Raw genomic sequence first — 19019 nt, forward strand, 5'->3', positions numbered from 1 at the left:
AGGGCATCAATGAAAAATTTCCTAAATACGCATCCTTTCCTGCCAAATCAGAGGAGATATATACTATACTATAGGTATGAGGTACTTATACCTATAGTATAGTATAGGTATAGAGTTTATAAACACATCAGCCCCTGCCACATCCTTCCTTCCTGACCCATCATCATCCCTTGCCTTCCTCCGCTTACACTGCTTAAGTGTATGTTCCCAAAACCTTAAAACAATTTCGCTATCCTTGATTGTTTTCGCATTACAAAAATCCTCATTCATCTCATCTTCAATTTTTCTTTAACTTTTCTTCAATGAACTTTCCAAACCTTTTTTTTTTCCAAGTGATAGCCAATCAGTTCTTTCCTTCCAACAATTTATTATTCTAGAACCTTCTATGGAGGAAACCCTACTCAATTCAAACTCCAAAAAATCAGATGTAACATAGCTGGTAATTGTTTCATACATCTTAAACCTTAAGACATCATTGAAAAACTTCCTAAATATGCATCCTCCCCTGCCAAATTAGAGGAGATAATAAACCTTATACCTATACTATATTATAGGTATAGGGTACTTATACCTATAGTATAGTATAGGTATAGGGTTTATAAACACATAAACCCCTGCCACATCCTCCCCCCTGACCCATCATCATCCCTTGCTTTCCTCCGCTTACATTGCTTAAGTGTATGCTCCCAAAACCACAAAACTCTTTCGCTATCCTTGAGTTTTTTCACACTGCAAAAATCCTCATTCAACTCATCTTCAATCTCTCCTAAACTTTTCTTCAATGAACTTTCCAAACCTTTATTTTTTTTCCAAGCGATAGCCCAATTAGTTTTTTCCTTCCAATAATTTATTATTCTAGAACCTTCTATGGTGGAAACCCCACTCAATTCAAACTCCAAAAAATCAGATGTAACACAGCCAGTAATTGTTTCGTACATCTCAAACCCTAGGGCATCAATGAAAAACTTTCTGAATACGCATCATCCCCTGCCAAATCAGCCCCTGCCTCATCCTCCACTGTCACATTAGCCATTGCCACATTAGCCCCTGCCACATCCTCCCCCCTGACCCATCATCCCCCCTTGACCCATCATCATCCCCTGCCTTCACTTACACTACTTAAGTGTATGTTTCCAAAACCTGAAAACTCTTTCACTATCCTTGAGAGTTTTCACATTACAAAAATCCTCATTTATCTCATCTTCAATCTTTCCTAAAATATTCTTCAATGCACTTTCCAAACCTTTTTTTTCCAAGTGATAGCCCGATCAGCTATTTCCTTCAAAAAATTTATTATTCTAGAACCTTCTATGGCAAAACCCCACTCAATTCAAACTCCAAAAAATCAGATATAACACAGCTAGTAATTATTTCAAATATTTCAAACCCAAAGGCATCAATGAAAAACTTCCTGATTACGCATCCACCTTGCCAAATCAACCTCTGCCACATCCTTCGTTGCCACATCCTCCATTGCCACATCAGCCCCTGCCACATCCTCCCTTGCCAAATCAGCCCCAGACACATCAATCCTAGTCACATCAGCCCCAGACACATCAACCACTGCCACATCAGCCTCTGCCATATCCTCCCCTACCAAATCAGCCCCTGCCACATTGTCCACTACCACATTAGCCTCTGCCACATCCTCCCCCCCTGACCCATCATCATCCTCTACCTTCCTCTGCTTACATTGCTTAAGTATATGTTCCCCAAACCTCAAAACTCTTTTGCTATCCTTGAGTGTTTTCATATTACAAAAATCCTCATTCATCTCATCTTCAATCTCTCCTAAAATTTTCTGCAATGAACTTTCCAAACATTTTTTTTCCAAGCGATAGCCCGATCAGCTCTTTCCTTCCAACAATTTATTATTCTAGAACCTTTTATGGCGTAAACCCCACTCAATTCAAACTCCAAAAAATCAAATGTAACACAGCTAATACCAGACAAACCATTTTTGTTAAAAAACAGTGAAGATATAAGAACACTGTGATGACAAATGAATAAACAATCATGTAAATTAATATGACATTTAGAAAAATTGATATGTTAACAAAAAAGAGAGACAAACAAATAGAATTATCAATGGAAAGAGAAGAGACCAATGAGTGACAGTGTGGGTGTGAGATGTGGGCATGGGCTCGACTGCAAGAATAAGGCAATTCCGATCAGAATTGAGAAAGACATGATTTTTCTAAGATAGCTCTGAGAACTGTTACAGGGGCTACGGGAAGAATCGAGGTTTTAGCCATTTTGCTTGCTCATCACTCCCACCAACCTCCAAATTTAATGCACCTGCTTTCTCTAAATACTGAAATAGGGTCTAGGTTCATGATTCTCTTTGATCCTTTGTCAACCCAATTAAATGTCTTTCCATTTATATTTTCTCCATCGCTACTATATAAACTCCCATCTCCTCCGTTTTAGGATAGAGAGGGAAACATCCTCTCTTCTTGCCTCTTGAGTTCTAGTGAAGTAGAGTTGGTATTGTCATATCTTGATCTTCCTGAGACACAAGGTATTGAGTAAGATTTATTCTCACTCTCCTAGTTCTTCCTCTCTACTACACTCTTGGGACCTCCACCAAAAGCCTCCTCCTTCATTGAGTGGATCTTGCATGCAGGTATAATCCCTTTCCTTAACTTTTTTTTTTTTTATGTTGCTATGATGAGAATTTAAAATTAAAGCATGCTAATGATTATTTAAATTTCTTGAATACATTTGAATGTTCATGATATTCTTAAATGTTCATATGCGTTCTTCACATGTTTTTGTTTGTTCATCACATGTTCATGCATGACACTAACTTTGATCTTAAATCCACATCCAAAATATGAACAACATGTTAGTTTCATAATTCTCTCAAATCCTTGAATCTAGGATATCACCATTCACACACATTCACTAGAATTTATTTTTTAATCGAAATGCAACGATTAATAAATGGAATTGGGGTTTATCACATGCACTCACATTAAATTTAACACGCAAATTGATTGATAACATATTAGATGATGTCATATGAATGTTGGCCACCACAGTCTACAAGACCGGTTTCACTGGGTAAGGTGGGTGCCTAACACCTTCCTATCTTGTAACATAGCCTCTAAGTCCAAGCTTAGATCAAGGGTTAATAGATCAATACTTGTTCTTGTAATTTTCAATTTCTAGATAGTAACTAGGAAACAAATCCATGTACTTTATTCTAGATTGAATCTAGGACCAAAGCCATGTAATTTCCTATGATCAATATAAATTTAGTTTCAAATTAATAAAATGATGAATTTTTCAATTATGGTTTTCTTATTTTTTTTCAATAATTAAATAAGTGGCGACTCTATTATAAAACCCTTAATCTAAATGTTGAAAATGTAATCAGTCGAACCTCCATGTTGAGAGGTAATAACATAACTCCATCTATTCACGTGGGTTTGGCCTAATTTCAAAACAGGTCGGGAGCGCGGTCTCTCACAACGGCACCAGTAGTGGAGGAAGAGGCAGCAAATAATGTGGTGGAAGAAGCTGTCAACGCAGTGGAAGAAGCTGCTGCTGGTGGATAGTAGATTCTGAGGCATCATAGAACTCCCAGTTTGGTGGTTCCTAGACAACCAAAAACAATGTGCAGAAGTTATGCCATTTTTTTTTGCACATGTTCACGTTAGTAGATTAGATCTTTTAAAAATATGTTTTTGTCCTTAGTTTTATTTTCAAATAAATCTTAATTAAATATTAGGGATACGAATACTTAGTATTGGAATTAAGGAAAAGTGGAAATGAAGAGTTTAGCGTTTCCCTTTTAAAAAAAAAAAAAAGAAAAAAGAAAAAAGAAAAAGAAGAATCCTATAGAGAACAGGTTAATAGGCCGACCAAGGTAAATTCTTTGCATCATCACTTACAGAGCATCAACGATGCTATTAGTGTCATGAAGTGTCTTCAATTTTGTTTCTCATAAGCATCTTCAATTTTGTTTCTCATAAGTATGTGGCCCAAGGCACTGTCAAACTCAATAACAATTATGTCGAGTCATTGCAATGAAACAAGTGTAGAAAGAATTATTATATTACTAGCCATTTCGCATGTGCGTTGCACGTACTCATAAACTTTTCTATCTTTTTTCCTAAATGATGACTTTCTATTCGTCATAATTCGCATTTTATACACTTTTCAATCACAAATATACTTAGAGGTGTGAGGAAAAAGTTTGACATATTTAAAAAAAATAGAATAGCCTCTGAGCATACGCAACGCGTGTATGAAGAGGCTAGTATTAAAAATATGGATATAGTTTTTCATCATAAGAAGGTTTAGATTTGGGTCATTATTCTATGAATCTTAATTCGACTTATTGGAGGAAGATTTGGGAGTTAATAGTTCAGAGTAGTACCAAGAATCTATTTGTGGCGAGCTTTCATATATTCTATATACCCGTAAAGACTAATATTGTCAGACACATGGTCATCTCATACGACTGTTGTGAACACTGTCACCAATATGCATAAGATGTAGTCATGCCCAATGGCTTTGTCCATGAATTAATTTGAGATGAAAAAAATTCAAGGAAAAATGCTTATGAATTTGATTTTTAAATTAAGAATCTAACTTAATACCATTAATAATTGAGTGATTAAATTAAAAATAAAAATTAAAAAAACTAATTGAACTTTAACCAATAGTTAGAGTACTAAATTAATAATTTAACCACTTCTTCATTATGCCACATCCTGATTCATACATACACATAAATTTTTTAAATAATTTTTCATCATTTTCTTTGCTAAAAGGTGTTTAGTCATTTTGTCTTTAATATATATATATATATATAGAGAGAGAGAGAGAGAGAGAGAGAGAGAGAGAGAGAGAGAGAGAGAGAGAGGGTTGAGCTCAAGTTATACTTGGTGTAAATCTAAGTAATGTTACACAATCCAATAACTTGTTATGAATTCATATTTTGAAAATCCAACCATGGAATTAGATGTTTTATATGTTCTTAACATGCATGCCAATTTTCATGCTAATCGGATGTAATTTACCATTTGATCCATAAACTTATTTTTTATGCATTATTTTAAACTATAAAAACTTGTATTTAAACGATTGATTGATGACATGACTATTGATCTTTGATTATCTTTAAATTTTTGTAAGCATAAAGAATACACGAATATAATGTAATCCAACAATGGATTTATCAAAATTCACATCTAATTAAAAAATATTGGGTGATGTAATATTACTTAAAGTTGCAGTAGGTGTAACTTGGTTATACCTGATGTAACTTTACAAGAATTACACAATTTTAAGATATCACTATAAGATCTAACAACCCATAAACCGATAACCACATACACCTTAGTCCATATTTAACAATTAAAGGCCATGTACAAAACGATGCCTAGTCCAATAAGGGGGAAAAAAAGGGCTTTTGCCCTTATTTTTTAAAATATCTAGCACAATGTTCTTGATTTGAAACTATTTAGCAAAATATCTCTGTTTTTGAAACTCGATTTTAACAAAATCGAATCTATATATATAATAATGGGTAAAGTTGAGAGAAAATTCAATTAGATTTCAAATTAGAATTCAATCAGAGTCTAATTTTGCGCCACTTGTCCCATCTAGTCTAAGTTTTTGAATTTTTGTGTCAAGTGAGTTAATTCAATGTAAAAATTGGATTTTAATTAAAGTTTAATTTTGCGACATGTGTTCCATTTAATCTAAGTTTTTTAATTTTTGTGTCAAATAAGTTAATTTAGTATAAAAAATGAGGAGTACCATATAAGTAAATCATAAAAATAAAAAAATAAAAACATAATTTTTGAATGATTTTATATTTATGAGCCTTTTTTTTTTTTTTTTAAGAACTAAAAACAATTCAAGTTTATATGTCATATATATATATATATATGCGTGTGTGTGTGTGTGTCCCATCTAATTGAAATTTTTTAATTTTTGTGTTAAATGAGTTAATTTAGTGTAGAAAATGAGAAGTCCAATATAAATAAATCATAAAAAACATAATCATATATACACTATATATAAAATTAGAGGAAGAGTGAGTTTAAATGATTTTATATTTATGAGCCTTTTTTGTATAACTAAAAACAATTCAAATTTAAAAGTCATATATATATATATATATATTAATCGGTAAAATTTAGAGAAAATCAAATTAGATTCTACAATCGAAGTCTAATTTTGCGCCATATATTATAAATTATTTATTTATAGAGAGAGTTTTATTTCTTAATTTTGGAATCAAATGTGGGACCATATCATAAATATCCCTTCAAGTGAGTTATTGTATACAAAAACTAAAGAGTCTAGAATTAATAAATATAAAAATATTTTAAAAAATGGACAATTTACATTTTTTACCTAATAACATTCTTACAAGACTTTTTAAAAAGTTTTAAAAAAATATAAGAATGACTATCAATAATATTTAAATTATATATGTAAGAATTATACTATGCATCTTAATGTGTATCTTTTAAGTATATCCATGCATATGCATAGAGTTATAAATTAGTTCTATATAAAACTCGATATCCTCAAAATCGAGTTATATGTATATTTTAAAATAAAACTTGACATTAGCAAGGTCAAGTTTTCACTTAAATTTCCCAAAAAAATTAAGTGGCAAGATATACATAAAACTCGACATTGCTAATGTTGAGTTTCACTTATAACTTGATTTTTTTTAAATCGAGTTTCAAAACAAAAACATATTACTTAATAGTTTTAAAATAGGGACATTGTGCAAAAGATTTTAAAAAATAAGAGCAAAAACTCATTTTTCCCCGATAAAGAGAGTATACTAAAGAAGGCCCGTGTTCAATAAAGCTGTTGAAGCACTTTTTACATTGTAATAGATATTGAAATGTCCAATAACTATTCTTGGAGCATCTTGGATTCCGAATTTCTCTTTACCTATTACACAATAGTAGGACTCGGCCGTATCCAGTACCCAATTTTTTTCATGTTCACTCCCTAAATGCTGATTCCTGGAACAAAGTAATTGACACCACTATTCATCGTTCAAACGTGAGGTTGCTTTCTCCTTGTTATGCCAAAATACTTCAATGGTGTTCATCATTGGCTCGGTTTCTCTGACAACGGCCACATAAACGAACTCGGGCAAAGTTGAGCTTGTTAGATAATTCTAACCTTTGAAATGAGTCATGAGGTGTTTCAAAAACCAAGGATACTTGGTGGACAAAAGTATGCAAAGGAGAAAAGTTTTTTCTGTATTCAATGATTGCATGCCTTACTTCTGTTGTTTATCAGGAGGATACTATGACAGAAATACTTTTTTTTTTTTTTTTTTTTGGGTTAAAAAAAATGGGGCTTTTATGGCTATATTATTCCCCCGAGCAGGGCGCCAGAGGCCTCGGAAGGGCAGCTTCTATACCTCTGTGTGGGGAGTTACCCCATAAGGATGCCCACCAACAATTGGCTGTGGAGGTGATTCGAACCCAAGCTTGACAAGCAAAGCCACGAACTCCTTACCACTGAACCAACCAACGTGTTGGCCTGTGACAGAAATACTTTGATATATGGGTAATGCGTGAATACGGGGTTGAGGATTCTTGGACCAAACAACTTGTTGTAGGACTTGGACCCTTGTTAGGAATTGACATGCCACGCAATAGTCTTGTACAACATTGGTTCTAAAGAAATTAGGAATCTTCAACTTCCACAGTTTCCAAAATCATTCATCCCAATACAAGCTATGGTTTATGTTGAGAGCCTAGTTAATTTCACTCATGGTTTTTTAAGCCTAAAGAACCAAATTTTTTGTTAATTCCGTGAACCCCTAAAACCGGGGTTGGACCGCATGAACCGATGAGAATCGTGCGGTCCAACCCCTTAGCAATTTTTTTTTTTTTTAACAACTTAACACAATTTTATTCTACTTAATTAAATTATATATCTCTTACAAGGAATAAAAAAAAAATTATAATTAAAATCCTTTAAAGATATTCAACTTTACTTCATAAATTTTTATGTTTTCATGGTTATTATTTTATTTTATTAACTTTCTTATTTAATTATTAAATATATGCTTGAAAATCATTAAATTTCCCTTATACATATAGATATATTAGTCAATTTTGCTAGTTTTATAAATTTAATATCTATATTTAAGCTTTAATTAATTATTAAATTAATTATGACGTCACCACAGTTCGACCCCGGTTCGACCTTAAAAACCTTGAACCTCTCCCTTTTATGGTTCAATGNGGCCAAAGAAAAAAAGGAAAAAAAAATTTGGGCCCCCTAGCCCAAGATTTTATATATATATATATATATATTATTTCTAGAGTTGGGTCTCACTCTTCCAAAAACTTAGATTCTCTTTCTTTTAATTAGCAATTATCCAACTCAAAAACTTGACAAAAACAAAATTTTAAAATAAAAAAATAAATAATTTCAATTAGCCCAATATTAGAATACTAGCATTAAATGTTTTAAATGGTAAATATTTAGTATTTAGAACATCAAATACCAAAAATATTACTATGAGACATTTCAAATGCTATATTAAAGTGGCAAAAGTAAGTTTTGCTTTGTGAATTTTTTTTTTTTTTTTTTGCAACAGTTAATGCTCTTAAGAAACAATATTATTTTGTATTTTTTTTTTGTCTTTATTGGTAAATGATTACATCTTAAAGTATTAAAAAACAATGATTTTGTGTATTAATCTTGGTTAATAATTTGTTAGTAGTATATGGACACCTATTTGGATTTTTTTTTTTTTTTTATTCTTATACTTCGACCCCCTAGCTTGAAATTCTAGGTCCGCTCCTGGGGCTAGTTAAGGGGTTGAGTAGATTTTTCTGCAATAACATCTCAGCTATTATTTGCTTTGGTGTCTATATTTGTTTTAGGGAAATTCCGCAGAGTTTAGGCATTGCTTAGATCACTTTTTATTCAATTAGTGCACTTGAGGTGAATGAGTTGGATACGTAGGTAGGAATATCTTTTGTCACATATATAGGTTAAAATAAGGAAAGCTCTATTTCAAGCCCTTCATTTTAATTACTATGGTAGAGGCAGACACCCTAGAAGTGCATTCCCATCTAATCTTATTTTATTTTCTTAGTTTCTTAGTATTTTTTTGGGCCCCATGTTTTCCATCAAGTTGACGCTTGAAATATATAATTTGAACTTCCTTGATTTAAGAATGGGTCTTCAAATCGTGAGAAAATATTCAATATTCCAAGAGTTGTATTCTTTTCTCTCGCATGAATGGTAGATCACAACTTGAATGTATTTGTGGGAATAATTGTTATGTGAGAAATGAAGCGTTACTCCTATAGTAGTAAATAAATGATGATTTTACAATGAAGCTCTTGCTGTTTGATTCTCAAAGTCAAGATCTAGCTGGCATTTAGAGAGAAAATATAATCCCATTTCCATCTATCATTTAAAAAAAGGTGGAAAAAACTCTCTTATTGTAGAATTATACCAACTAACATTGGCTTATTTGACAGTGAATTGCCAGGTTTTTCTCTACTGCTCTCTTTTCCTTTGTGTTTGGGTATAATAACTCACAGTGAAAGGCATTCTACATTTCTACCCAACAAGCTCTTCGTCTAGATTATATGAACAAGTTCATTGTCTTAATTCTAGGAAATTATACCATTCATGTCTCTCTTTATTTTACCATTCCTTTATTCTTTAATATTGTGTCTTTCCTCTATTTTTGAGCAAATAATATTATGTCTTTCCTAGGACAATGTTCTAAGACTTTGTTGTGAGACAATCACATTATTTTTCCCCAACCTCTAAATAACCTTCAACAAGGAATCAAATTGGATAACAAGTCAATGTAGGTTTGTATCGTTAAACAATCTGATTAAACAAGGAGTTGAATTTGGTGCCAAGTTGAGCAGTATCAACACTGAATTCAAACAATGGTTAACGTAATAACACTGGCCAATATTTTAACTTGTATTTTCTGGAACAAACATTAATTTAACATGGAAAACTTGCTTTCCCATTTCAGATTCTGCATTTTTTTTTAGTATGCTTTTATCCAAATTTCAATATTTAGGTAATGAGCATTTTATGGAATATAAAAGATGTATGCATCAACTGCTACTTTTAGGTCTTGTGTGAGGAAGGCTATCTGCACATTCACATATTGTTAACTTAAACAAATGTGAGACCGCAATCACTGCAAAATTAATAGAATCCTTTTCATTGACTTATAATTTTTTTTGTTTTTGTTTTGCCTCTCCCTTTCCTTCTTATGCTCTATGCTCTCAATTACATATATGATAATGATATTGACAAGTTTCCAACTTGGAGAGGAGTACCTTATTGTGACTATGTACATTTGTCACTGCGCCCTCCATGGAAGGAAATGATTCTCTCTCTCTTCCCACGTCAACAAAGAAAACTAAATTTAAATCCTCATCCTCCCCCCACATTTGTTTTTAATTTTCCAGAATCCTTTCCCGCATTAAAGGATGAGTTGAATGCAAATATATATATATATATATATAATGGTCACTTTGTTACTTTTGGCACAAAATGCCAAAATGGTAAAGACTAGTTCCTTGAACTAAAGTTCTGGACCTTTTGAAACTTTATCTTTTGAAATATAATAGTTTTCAAGAAAATCAAGAAACAATCTTTACCATTTTGGCATTTTGTGCCGAAAGTAACAAAGTGACCATAATCATTAGAAATCATTTTTATCAACCATTCACTTAGATATCATCATTTAAATTGAGTATTTTGGCTAATTAGAGTTGTGACATGAATGCATAGTAGAAGAAAACTCTTGCTTTTATATTTTATATCTCCAATGTTTTATGAAAGTTACGTAGAACAATTCCTTGCCTGGTACTAGAAGATCTTTGACAGGTTGCAGTATTTTCTTGGGAGAAGCTTTGGTTTCTTGGAGATCAAAGAAATGAGGTGTGGTGTCAAGATCCGCAGTTAAAGCCGAGTATAGAGCTATGGCTAGTGTGACTAGTGAAATTACATGGGTACTGCAGTTGCTTAAAGACCTGAAAATTAGTCATTCAAAACCTGTTTTGATGCTTTGTGATAATCAAGCAGCCTTGCACATTGCGAGGATGAAACACATAGAGGTGGATTGTCATTTGGTGAGAGACAAAATACAAGAGGGAGTTGTTAAAACTCTTCATGTAGCTAATAATTCACAAGTGGCAGAGACCTTTACAAAAAGCTTTGGGAAATTTCAGCTTTTACACGATTTTAGTGACCAGGTTGGGACTAATTGATATTTTTTGTTCCTAAGGTATCCAAGTCTTGCTCTTTAATTCGAGTCATAGAACCTGAAGGTGTTCAGGACTTGAGTGGGGGAGTGTTGAAACTGTTGTGAAAGAGATCAGCTGAAGAAACAGATAAAACGACATTGTTTTGCAAGAAGGCTAAGTTGAAGAACGACAGCGTTTTGATTAATAGAGAAATAGACTTTTTGATTACTTGTTGGTTAGATCTTAATTCTGTTATTAGTGGTAGAGTTAATTAGTTAGATTAATTGCTTTCAGCGTTTATTGATTTTCTGTTAAGACTCTGTCCAGGTGCATAAATATATGGCAGAGCAAATGTATTTTATGTAAACTCTCCTAGATATTTTCTCCATTTTGCCAATTAAACACATTTGGAACCAAATCAAGCAATCTATTTTTCTATTAAAAGAAATTGGTCAACTTATCCAATTGGCCTAACTACTTGCAATTGCTTAAGTCTCCGATCTTTGAATCTTCTAACATAAGCCATTCTACAAAACTATCATCTAAATGCAAAACAAACCACTCAAACTCCCATTTGTCGGTTTGGCATTAGGTTATAAGCTTAGCTTTTAGCTTTTATGTATTACTTTTTAAAACCTTACATTTTTTCGTATTTTTTCAATTTTTTTAAGATACAAGTATACTTTAGTATATTCTCAACAAAAATAAAGGCTTTTAAAAAACAATTTATGTAGAATTAAAGGTTTTTTTTTTTTTCTTAGATCTTTCACATAGTTACATTACTCTCATACTAGGAGAGAAGGTAACAAAGTTGTTACAGTCGGGTTGACATGTGATAATTCTCAAATTTCAGTGTAGATAAAGGATATTCCACCACATGTAGTTCCTTTTTGTAATTCAAGCTGATTTCTCTTATTAAAAGTTTATGTCTTTCACCTCAAAAAATAAAATTCAAATTTATCATATTTATAAAAGAAAGAAAATTAATATAAAAAAAGTTAAGGTACCACTAAGCACTAACAGATGCCTTAGCTGATTACACAGTCTCAGTCATGTAGTGAAACAAATTAGCAATTTTGAAACGTAACTAACAATCATAGGACATAAAGCCATGATTAGGTTCTGTAGAAAAAAAATAATCTGCTTACCACTAAATGACATTGACAAACCTAATATCGTCCTCTATTTTGGTAAGGGTTGGCCTATGTCAAATCAAATTATTGCTTCATGTTTTGCATTCTACCTAATATTGTTGGTATAATAGCATGACACCCTCGCAAATATCAGCAAGATATCGTGAAAACGATTTCACATTTTGTTGTGTCTATTAAAGCCACCTCCAACAGGGGACAGCACTATTGTGTCCATTAAAGCCACCTATCACAAAAATTGTAAATAATATATATTTCTAAATACACAATGTGCTCATATTTCGCAATTGGCAAGTCCATTTACACGAGTACGAGCCACATAAAGTTAAAATGTTTTCCTTGGTGTCGGAGGACTACACATGTTGTTAATAATTGAATAGACGTAAACATCCTCGCTAATACAAAGGAAAATATATATATATATATATATATTCTTTGTGTTTTAAAAAATAGAAGTAAAAAGGTGTAAACATTGTAAGAACAGAAATTAAGAATGAAACATTTGTTGGTATAATACAACTGTGACAGGTATAGAAGTAAAAAGGTGTAAACATTGTAAGAACAGAAATTAAGAATGAAACATTTGTTGTTGCAGTGAAGGAACAGCACAAAAGCAGAGGAGAGACTTGGATTGCTTCCAAGGATTTGCCTTCCCACCTACAAACCCAGAAAAGGAAAAGCTAAAGAAAAACCCTTTAATTTTTTATTACACAGATTTGGAATTGAAATCAATCAATGACAAATGAAATCTACAACTGAATCCAAGAGAGTTAAAAAGAAACCTAAATTTATACTTGATAAATGCTGAGTGAAACGATTGGAAACTCTTCGCCAGGAATGCTCATTCAAGAAGCATAAAGAAATTGAAGAGACCAAAAATACTCTCTGCTTTCCACGCTGATTGAAAAATTTCCGAAAACAACTTTAACTCCAAAATACAAAACCAAACGAACAACACAAATACCCCAACCATAAACCAAGTCTACTTTAATAAGCTTAATCAAAATCAAATGTAACCCAAATGCCTAAATCGAGCCTATACTACCAAACACCCAAACATAAATCATAGTTATTGCGTAATTTTATAAAGAATAAAGAAAACTTTTACCTGTAACAGTTCCGGCTGCATGATGGTGGGGGCTGCCCTGAGATTTATCTCTCTTTTGATCTCTATTATTCTTCTTCTGCAGTCTCAGATTTTTCTCTCCCCGGTCCCTGTCCCAATCCAACTTTTTTTCCCATTTCAATCATGTTTCTTCTCCCTTTTTTTTGAATTACAGCAAAACAGAAATTTTTTGTTACTATTTTTCTTTAGATTTCAGCAAGAACAAAATCTTTCCCTTCTCTTTTAATGGCATAATTCTTCTCTATTTGAGAGCAGTATCTGTTGGAGAGATATGACAAGAAACTATCTCATATTGAGAGAATGACATGCAAAGGAGAGAAGCAAAAATGAAAAGATAAAATACAATGAAGACAGAATCAATCCACCAGCCTGTATATACTGAAATCACTAAAAGGCCCACCTTACCCTCTGTAGTTTTCTAGGACTGGATTGTGCAAGTAGTGCTACTCCCATGAAATGGTTAAACTGGTTGCTTCCATAAGAAAGCACAGCAAAATCACAACAAAGGCCCACACTTCCTCTTGTTTATGAGATAGGAGAATAAATCACACAACTAACATGACCTTTATCAATAAGGGTATTTTGTTTTAAAGAAATCAGCCTCCACTATTGATGTAAAACCAAAATAAAATCATATTGAACAAGGGAATTTATATTTGATGTTAAATGCTCCAAAGTTGCATAAATGGCATTACAATGAGGATGGGTTCTATCTTCTACAGTGAACACATGAACGTTGCTTTCCAACTCAATCCAACTACACCCGGGAGCCTTTTTTATGCCTAAGCTCCTTAATCTCTTCCTCACATTCATCTTCTCTCCCCATTTGCCCAATATCGAATGCATGTTAGACAGAATAACATGAGCAGATACTGCCTTAGGATCCAAATTGAAGATCTTCTCAGCCACTCTCCCAATCAACTCCATTTTTGTCCAGAACCAACAGGCACTAAGTAAAGCTCCCCAGACAACCCCATCTGCTTCAATAGGCATTGCTTTTATGAACTCCTCAGCTTCTTGTAGATAGCCTGAGCGACCAAGAAGATCCACCACACATGCATAGTGTTCCAAAGTTGGTGTTACTCCATAACATTTTTGCATTAAGTGGAAAAATTTCATCCCTTCATCGACTAGACCAGCACGAACACAAGCAGACAGAATCCCCACGAAGGTAGCTCCATTGGGAACAACTCCTAGCTTTAACATTTCCTCAAAGAGTAAAATTGCTTTGGAGCCAAGCCCATGATGTGCATATCCATTAATAAGAGCTGTCCACGCTGCCACATTGGGTGAAGAGATACTACAAAATGATTTTTGTGCATTGGGGATGCTCCCACATTTGGAGTACATATCTACAAGAGATGTTCCAACATAAGCATTTGATTCAAATGGTGTTTTGATCACATGGGCATGAAGTAATTCTCCTAGTTGAAGAGATCCGAGGCATGTACAGGCATGAAAAAGAGCAGAAAAAGTTGATCTAGTATGGTCTACTGATAATCTGTGCATGGTCACATATAGTTTGAAAGCCTCTTCATGTCGATGATTATGAATATAACCCGACATCATTGAATTCCATGTCACTGGGTTTCTTTCCCCTTTTGTTTCTTCAAACAGCTTCAAAGCTTTGTCAATTTCCCCATTCCTGGAATACACAGAAATCATGGTATTCAAAGAAACTATAGTTTTTTCTGGCATTCTATTAAACAGTTTCTCAGATTCCTCGACTTGGCCACTCATTGCATAACCTTTAATCATCAGATTATATGATACTGGACTCTTTTCAACTAGCCTACCAAAAATTATCTCAGCATCTACAATCCTACCCATAAATATGAGCCCTCCAATAAGTGAATTTGAAGCATTTAAACCTACGTTTCCCATCCAATCATAAACTCTCTTGGCCTCATCAATAGCTTCACAATCGCAATAGAATTCAATTAATGCACTAGCAATTGAGTGATCAAATTCAAACCCATATTTTATCAAAAGCCCATGAGCAATCCTCCCTTCTCTTAGGCTTCCTAGTCTTCCACAAGCCCTTATAACACAATCCAAAGTAAATCCATTAGGCTCCACCTCACCACTCCCCCTCATCCTCCTAAACAACTCTAAAGCCAATTCACACCCATCCTCGCTCCTCGCATACCCAGAAATCAATGTAGTCCATGCCACAACATCCCTAGATGACATCTTATTAAACACATCCAAAGCCTCGCTCATCAAGTTACATTGCACATACCCCACAAGCATCAAACTCCACAACAACTCATTTTCACCATGCAACTCCTCAAACACCCGCTTTGCTCCTTCAATATCAATACAACTTGCATAAAGGTACAACAATGCACTACCCACAAGCTCAAATTTCTCAAACCCAGATTTCAAAACTATACAATGTAGCTCTTCTCCCTCACAAACTGACCGGGAACGCGCACATACACTTAACGTAGTCGAAAAAGTGGTCTCATTGAGCTTTATATTACTACTGTGCATAATGGAAGTTAGTTTCAGAGCTGCATAGTATTTCCACCATTTGGAGTAACCTGATATCATGGTGTTCCATGAGACAACAGTTCGTCTAGGCATTTCATCGAACAGGTTCCGAGCAAAGTCGAGCTGGCCATTTTTGCAGTACTTAGTTATAGAAATGTTGGTAGAAACTATGTAGTTGTGAGGGGCTTGTGGAGATTGACAAAGGGTTGTGAAGAACTTGAAACTCTTCCTCCAGAGACTCCGCTTCCAGGTTCCTAGAAATGAATGCTTCGGCAACATTAAGTGTGCTTATCACCTCGTTGGCGTATGCATCAGCGAAAGAAACAAAGTGCTCAAACGCACAGTTTTTCCTGTTTGAAAGTAGTCCAAGAAAATAATTTACTCATTGATTTACGTCTTTTCACACTAAAACGTGCTATTTTCACTCTTCACTTCTCTAATAGGAAGCACGGACTGAATTTGGTTTGTAACGTTAATGGTTAATGGGTTTCAATTTTTTTGGGTTGGGCTGGGCTGTGGGTTAATATCTTAGGAGAGGGGGACCCAACTATAAAAAACCCAAAATATACCTTATAATTTTTTTTTTGTTTTGGGCCAGAGTGCTCGGGCCGCTTGGGCCCTCTCCTGGGTCTGTCCACAGAGAGAAAATGCATGTTAGACAGAATAACATGAGCAGATACTGCCTTAGGATCCAAATTGAAGATCTTCTCAGCCACTCTCCCAATCAACTCCATTTTTGTCCAGAACCAACAGGCACTAAGTAAAGCTCCCCAGACAACCCCATCTGCTTCAATAGGCATTGCTTTTATGAACTCCTCAGCTTCTTGTAGATAGCCTGAGCGACCAAGAAGATCCACCACACATGCATAGTGTTCCAAAGTTGGTGTTACTCCATAACATTTTTGCATTAAGTGGAAAAATTTCATCCCTTCATCGACTAGACCAGCACGAACACAAGCAGACAGAATCCCCACGAAGGTAGCTCCATTGGGAACAACTCCTAGCTTTAACATTTCCTCAAAGAGTAAAATTGCTTTGGAGCCAAGCCCATGATGTGCATATCCATTAATAAGAGCTGTCCACGCTGCCACATTGGGTGAAGAGATACTACAAAATGATTTTTGTGCATTGGGGATGCTCCCACATTTGGAGTACATATCTACAAGAGATGTTCCAACATAAGCATTTGATTCAAATGGTGTTTTGATCACATGGGCATGAAGTAATTCTCCTAGTTGAAGAGATCCGAGGCATGTACAGGCATGAAAAAGAGCAGAAAAAGTTGATCTAGTATGGTCTACTGATAATCTGTGCATGGTCACATATAGTTTGAAAGCCTCTTCATGTCGATGATTATGAATATAACCCGACATCATTGAATTCCATGTCACTGGGTTTCTTTCCCCTTTTGTTTCTTCAAACAGCTTCAAAGCTTTGTCAATTTCCCCATTCCTGGAATACACAGAAATCATGGTATTCAAAGAAACTATAGTTTTTTCTGGCATTCTATTAAACAGTTTCTCAGATTCCTCGACTTGGCCACTCATTGCATAACCTTTAATCATCAGATTATATGATACTGGACTCTTTTCAACTAGCCTACCAAAAATTATCTCAGCATCTACAATCCTACCCATAAATATGAGCCCTCCAATAAGTGAATTTGAAGCATTTAAACCTACGTTTCCCATCCAATCATAAACTCTCTTGGCCTCATCAATAGCTTCACAATCGCAATAGAATTCAATTAATGCACTAGCAATTGAGTGATCAAATTCAAACCCATATTTTATCAAAAGCCCATGAGCAATCCTCCCTTCTCTTAGGCTTCCTAGTCTTCCACAAGCCCTTATAACACAATCCAAAGTAAATCCATTAGGCTCCACCTCACCACTCCCCCTCATCCTCCTAAACAACTCTAAAGCCAATTCACACCCATCCTCGCTCCTCGCATACCCAGAAATCAATGTAGTCCATGCCACAACATCCCTAGATGACATCTTATTAAACACATCCAAAGCCTCGCTCATCAAGTTACATTGCACATACCCCACAAGCATCAAACTCCACAACAACTCATTTTCACCATGCAACTCCTCAAACACCCGCTTTGCTCCTTCAATATCAATACAACTTGCATAAAGGTACAACAATGCACTACCCACAAGCTCAAATTTCTCAAACCCAGATTTCAAAACTATACAATGTAGCTCTTCTCCCTCACAAACTGACCGGGAACGCGCACATACACTTAACGTAGTCGAAAAAGTGGTCTCATTGAGCTTTATATTACTACTGTGCATAATGGAAGTTAGTTTCAGAGCTGCATAGTATTTCCACCATTTGGAGTAACCTGATATCATGGTGTTCCATGAGACAACAGTTCGTCTAGGCATTTCATCGAACAGGTTCCGAGCAAAGTCGAGCTGGCCATTTTTGCAGTACTTAGTTATAGAAATGTTGGTAGAAACTATGTAGTTGTGAGGGGCTTGTGGAGATTGACAAAGGGTTGTGAAGAACTTGAAACTCTTCCTCCAGAGACTCCGCTTCCAGGTTCCTAGAAATGAATGCTTCGGCAACATTAAGTGTGCTTATCACCTCGTTGGCGTATGCATCAGCGAAAGAAACAAAGTGCTCAAACGCACAGTTTTTCCTGTTTGAAAGTAGTCCAAGAAAATAATTTACTCATTGATTTACGTCTTTTCACACTAAAACGTGCTATTTTCACTCTTCACTTCTCTAATAGGAAGCACGGACTGAATTTGGTTTGTAACGTTAATGGTTAATGGGTTTCAATTTTTTTGGGTTGGGCTGGGCTGTGGGTTAATATCTTAGGAGAGGGGGACCCAACTATAAAAAACCCAAAATATACCTTATAATTTTTTTTTTGTTTTGGGCCAGAGTGCTCGGGCCGCTTGGGCCCTCTCCTGGGTCTGTCCACAGAGAGAGAGAGAGAGAGAGAGAGAGAGAGAGAGAGGCAAAGAGAAAACACAGATCTTTAAAGAT

General features: G+C 34.6%; 2 protein-coding genes across 6 annotated transcripts; both read right to left on the reverse strand.

The window, feature by feature from the left end:
* Window positions 1-12629: 12629 nt before the first annotated feature.
* On the reverse strand, window positions 12630-16414 carry LOC111995186 (pentatricopeptide repeat-containing protein At2g13600). Of its 5 annotated transcripts, none has more exons than XM_065779508.1 (3): window positions 13923-16414; window positions 13500-13775; window positions 12630-13288 (listed from the first exon to the last, which is right to left on the reverse strand). In XM_065779508.1, the coding sequence occupies exon 1, from the start codon at window positions 16290-16292 to the stop codon at window positions 14124-14126; it is 2169 nt and encodes a 722-aa protein (XP_065635580.1). In that variant the 5' UTR covers window positions 16293-16414; the 3' UTR covers window positions 12630-13288; window positions 13500-13775; window positions 13923-14123. The 5 variants fall into 5 exon arrangements, with proteins under 5 accessions (XP_065635580.1, XP_065635579.1, XP_065635578.1 ...); XM_065779507.1 differs by having other exon boundaries at window positions 13918-16414; XM_065779506.1 differs by having other exon boundaries at window positions 12630-13048; window positions 13174-13288; window positions 13500-16414.
* Window positions 16415-16583: 169 nt separating this feature from the next.
* LOC112022484 (putative pentatricopeptide repeat-containing protein At5g37570) lies at window positions 16584-18717 on the reverse strand. Its single transcript, XM_065779544.1, is given in 2 exon segments — window positions 16584-16661; window positions 16664-18717. Coding segments are annotated over 2 exon segments (2010 nt in total). The 5' UTR covers window positions 18596-18717.
* Between the last annotated feature and the right edge of the window lie 302 nt (window positions 18718-19019).

The sequence above is a fragment of the Quercus suber genome, unplaced genomic scaffold (assembly GCF_002906115.3).
Source record: "Quercus suber isolate HL8 unplaced genomic scaffold, Cork oak 2.0 scaffold_211, whole genome shotgun sequence".
In the NCBI taxonomy this organism is placed as follows: Eukaryota; Viridiplantae; Streptophyta; class Magnoliopsida; order Fagales; family Fagaceae; genus Quercus; species Quercus suber.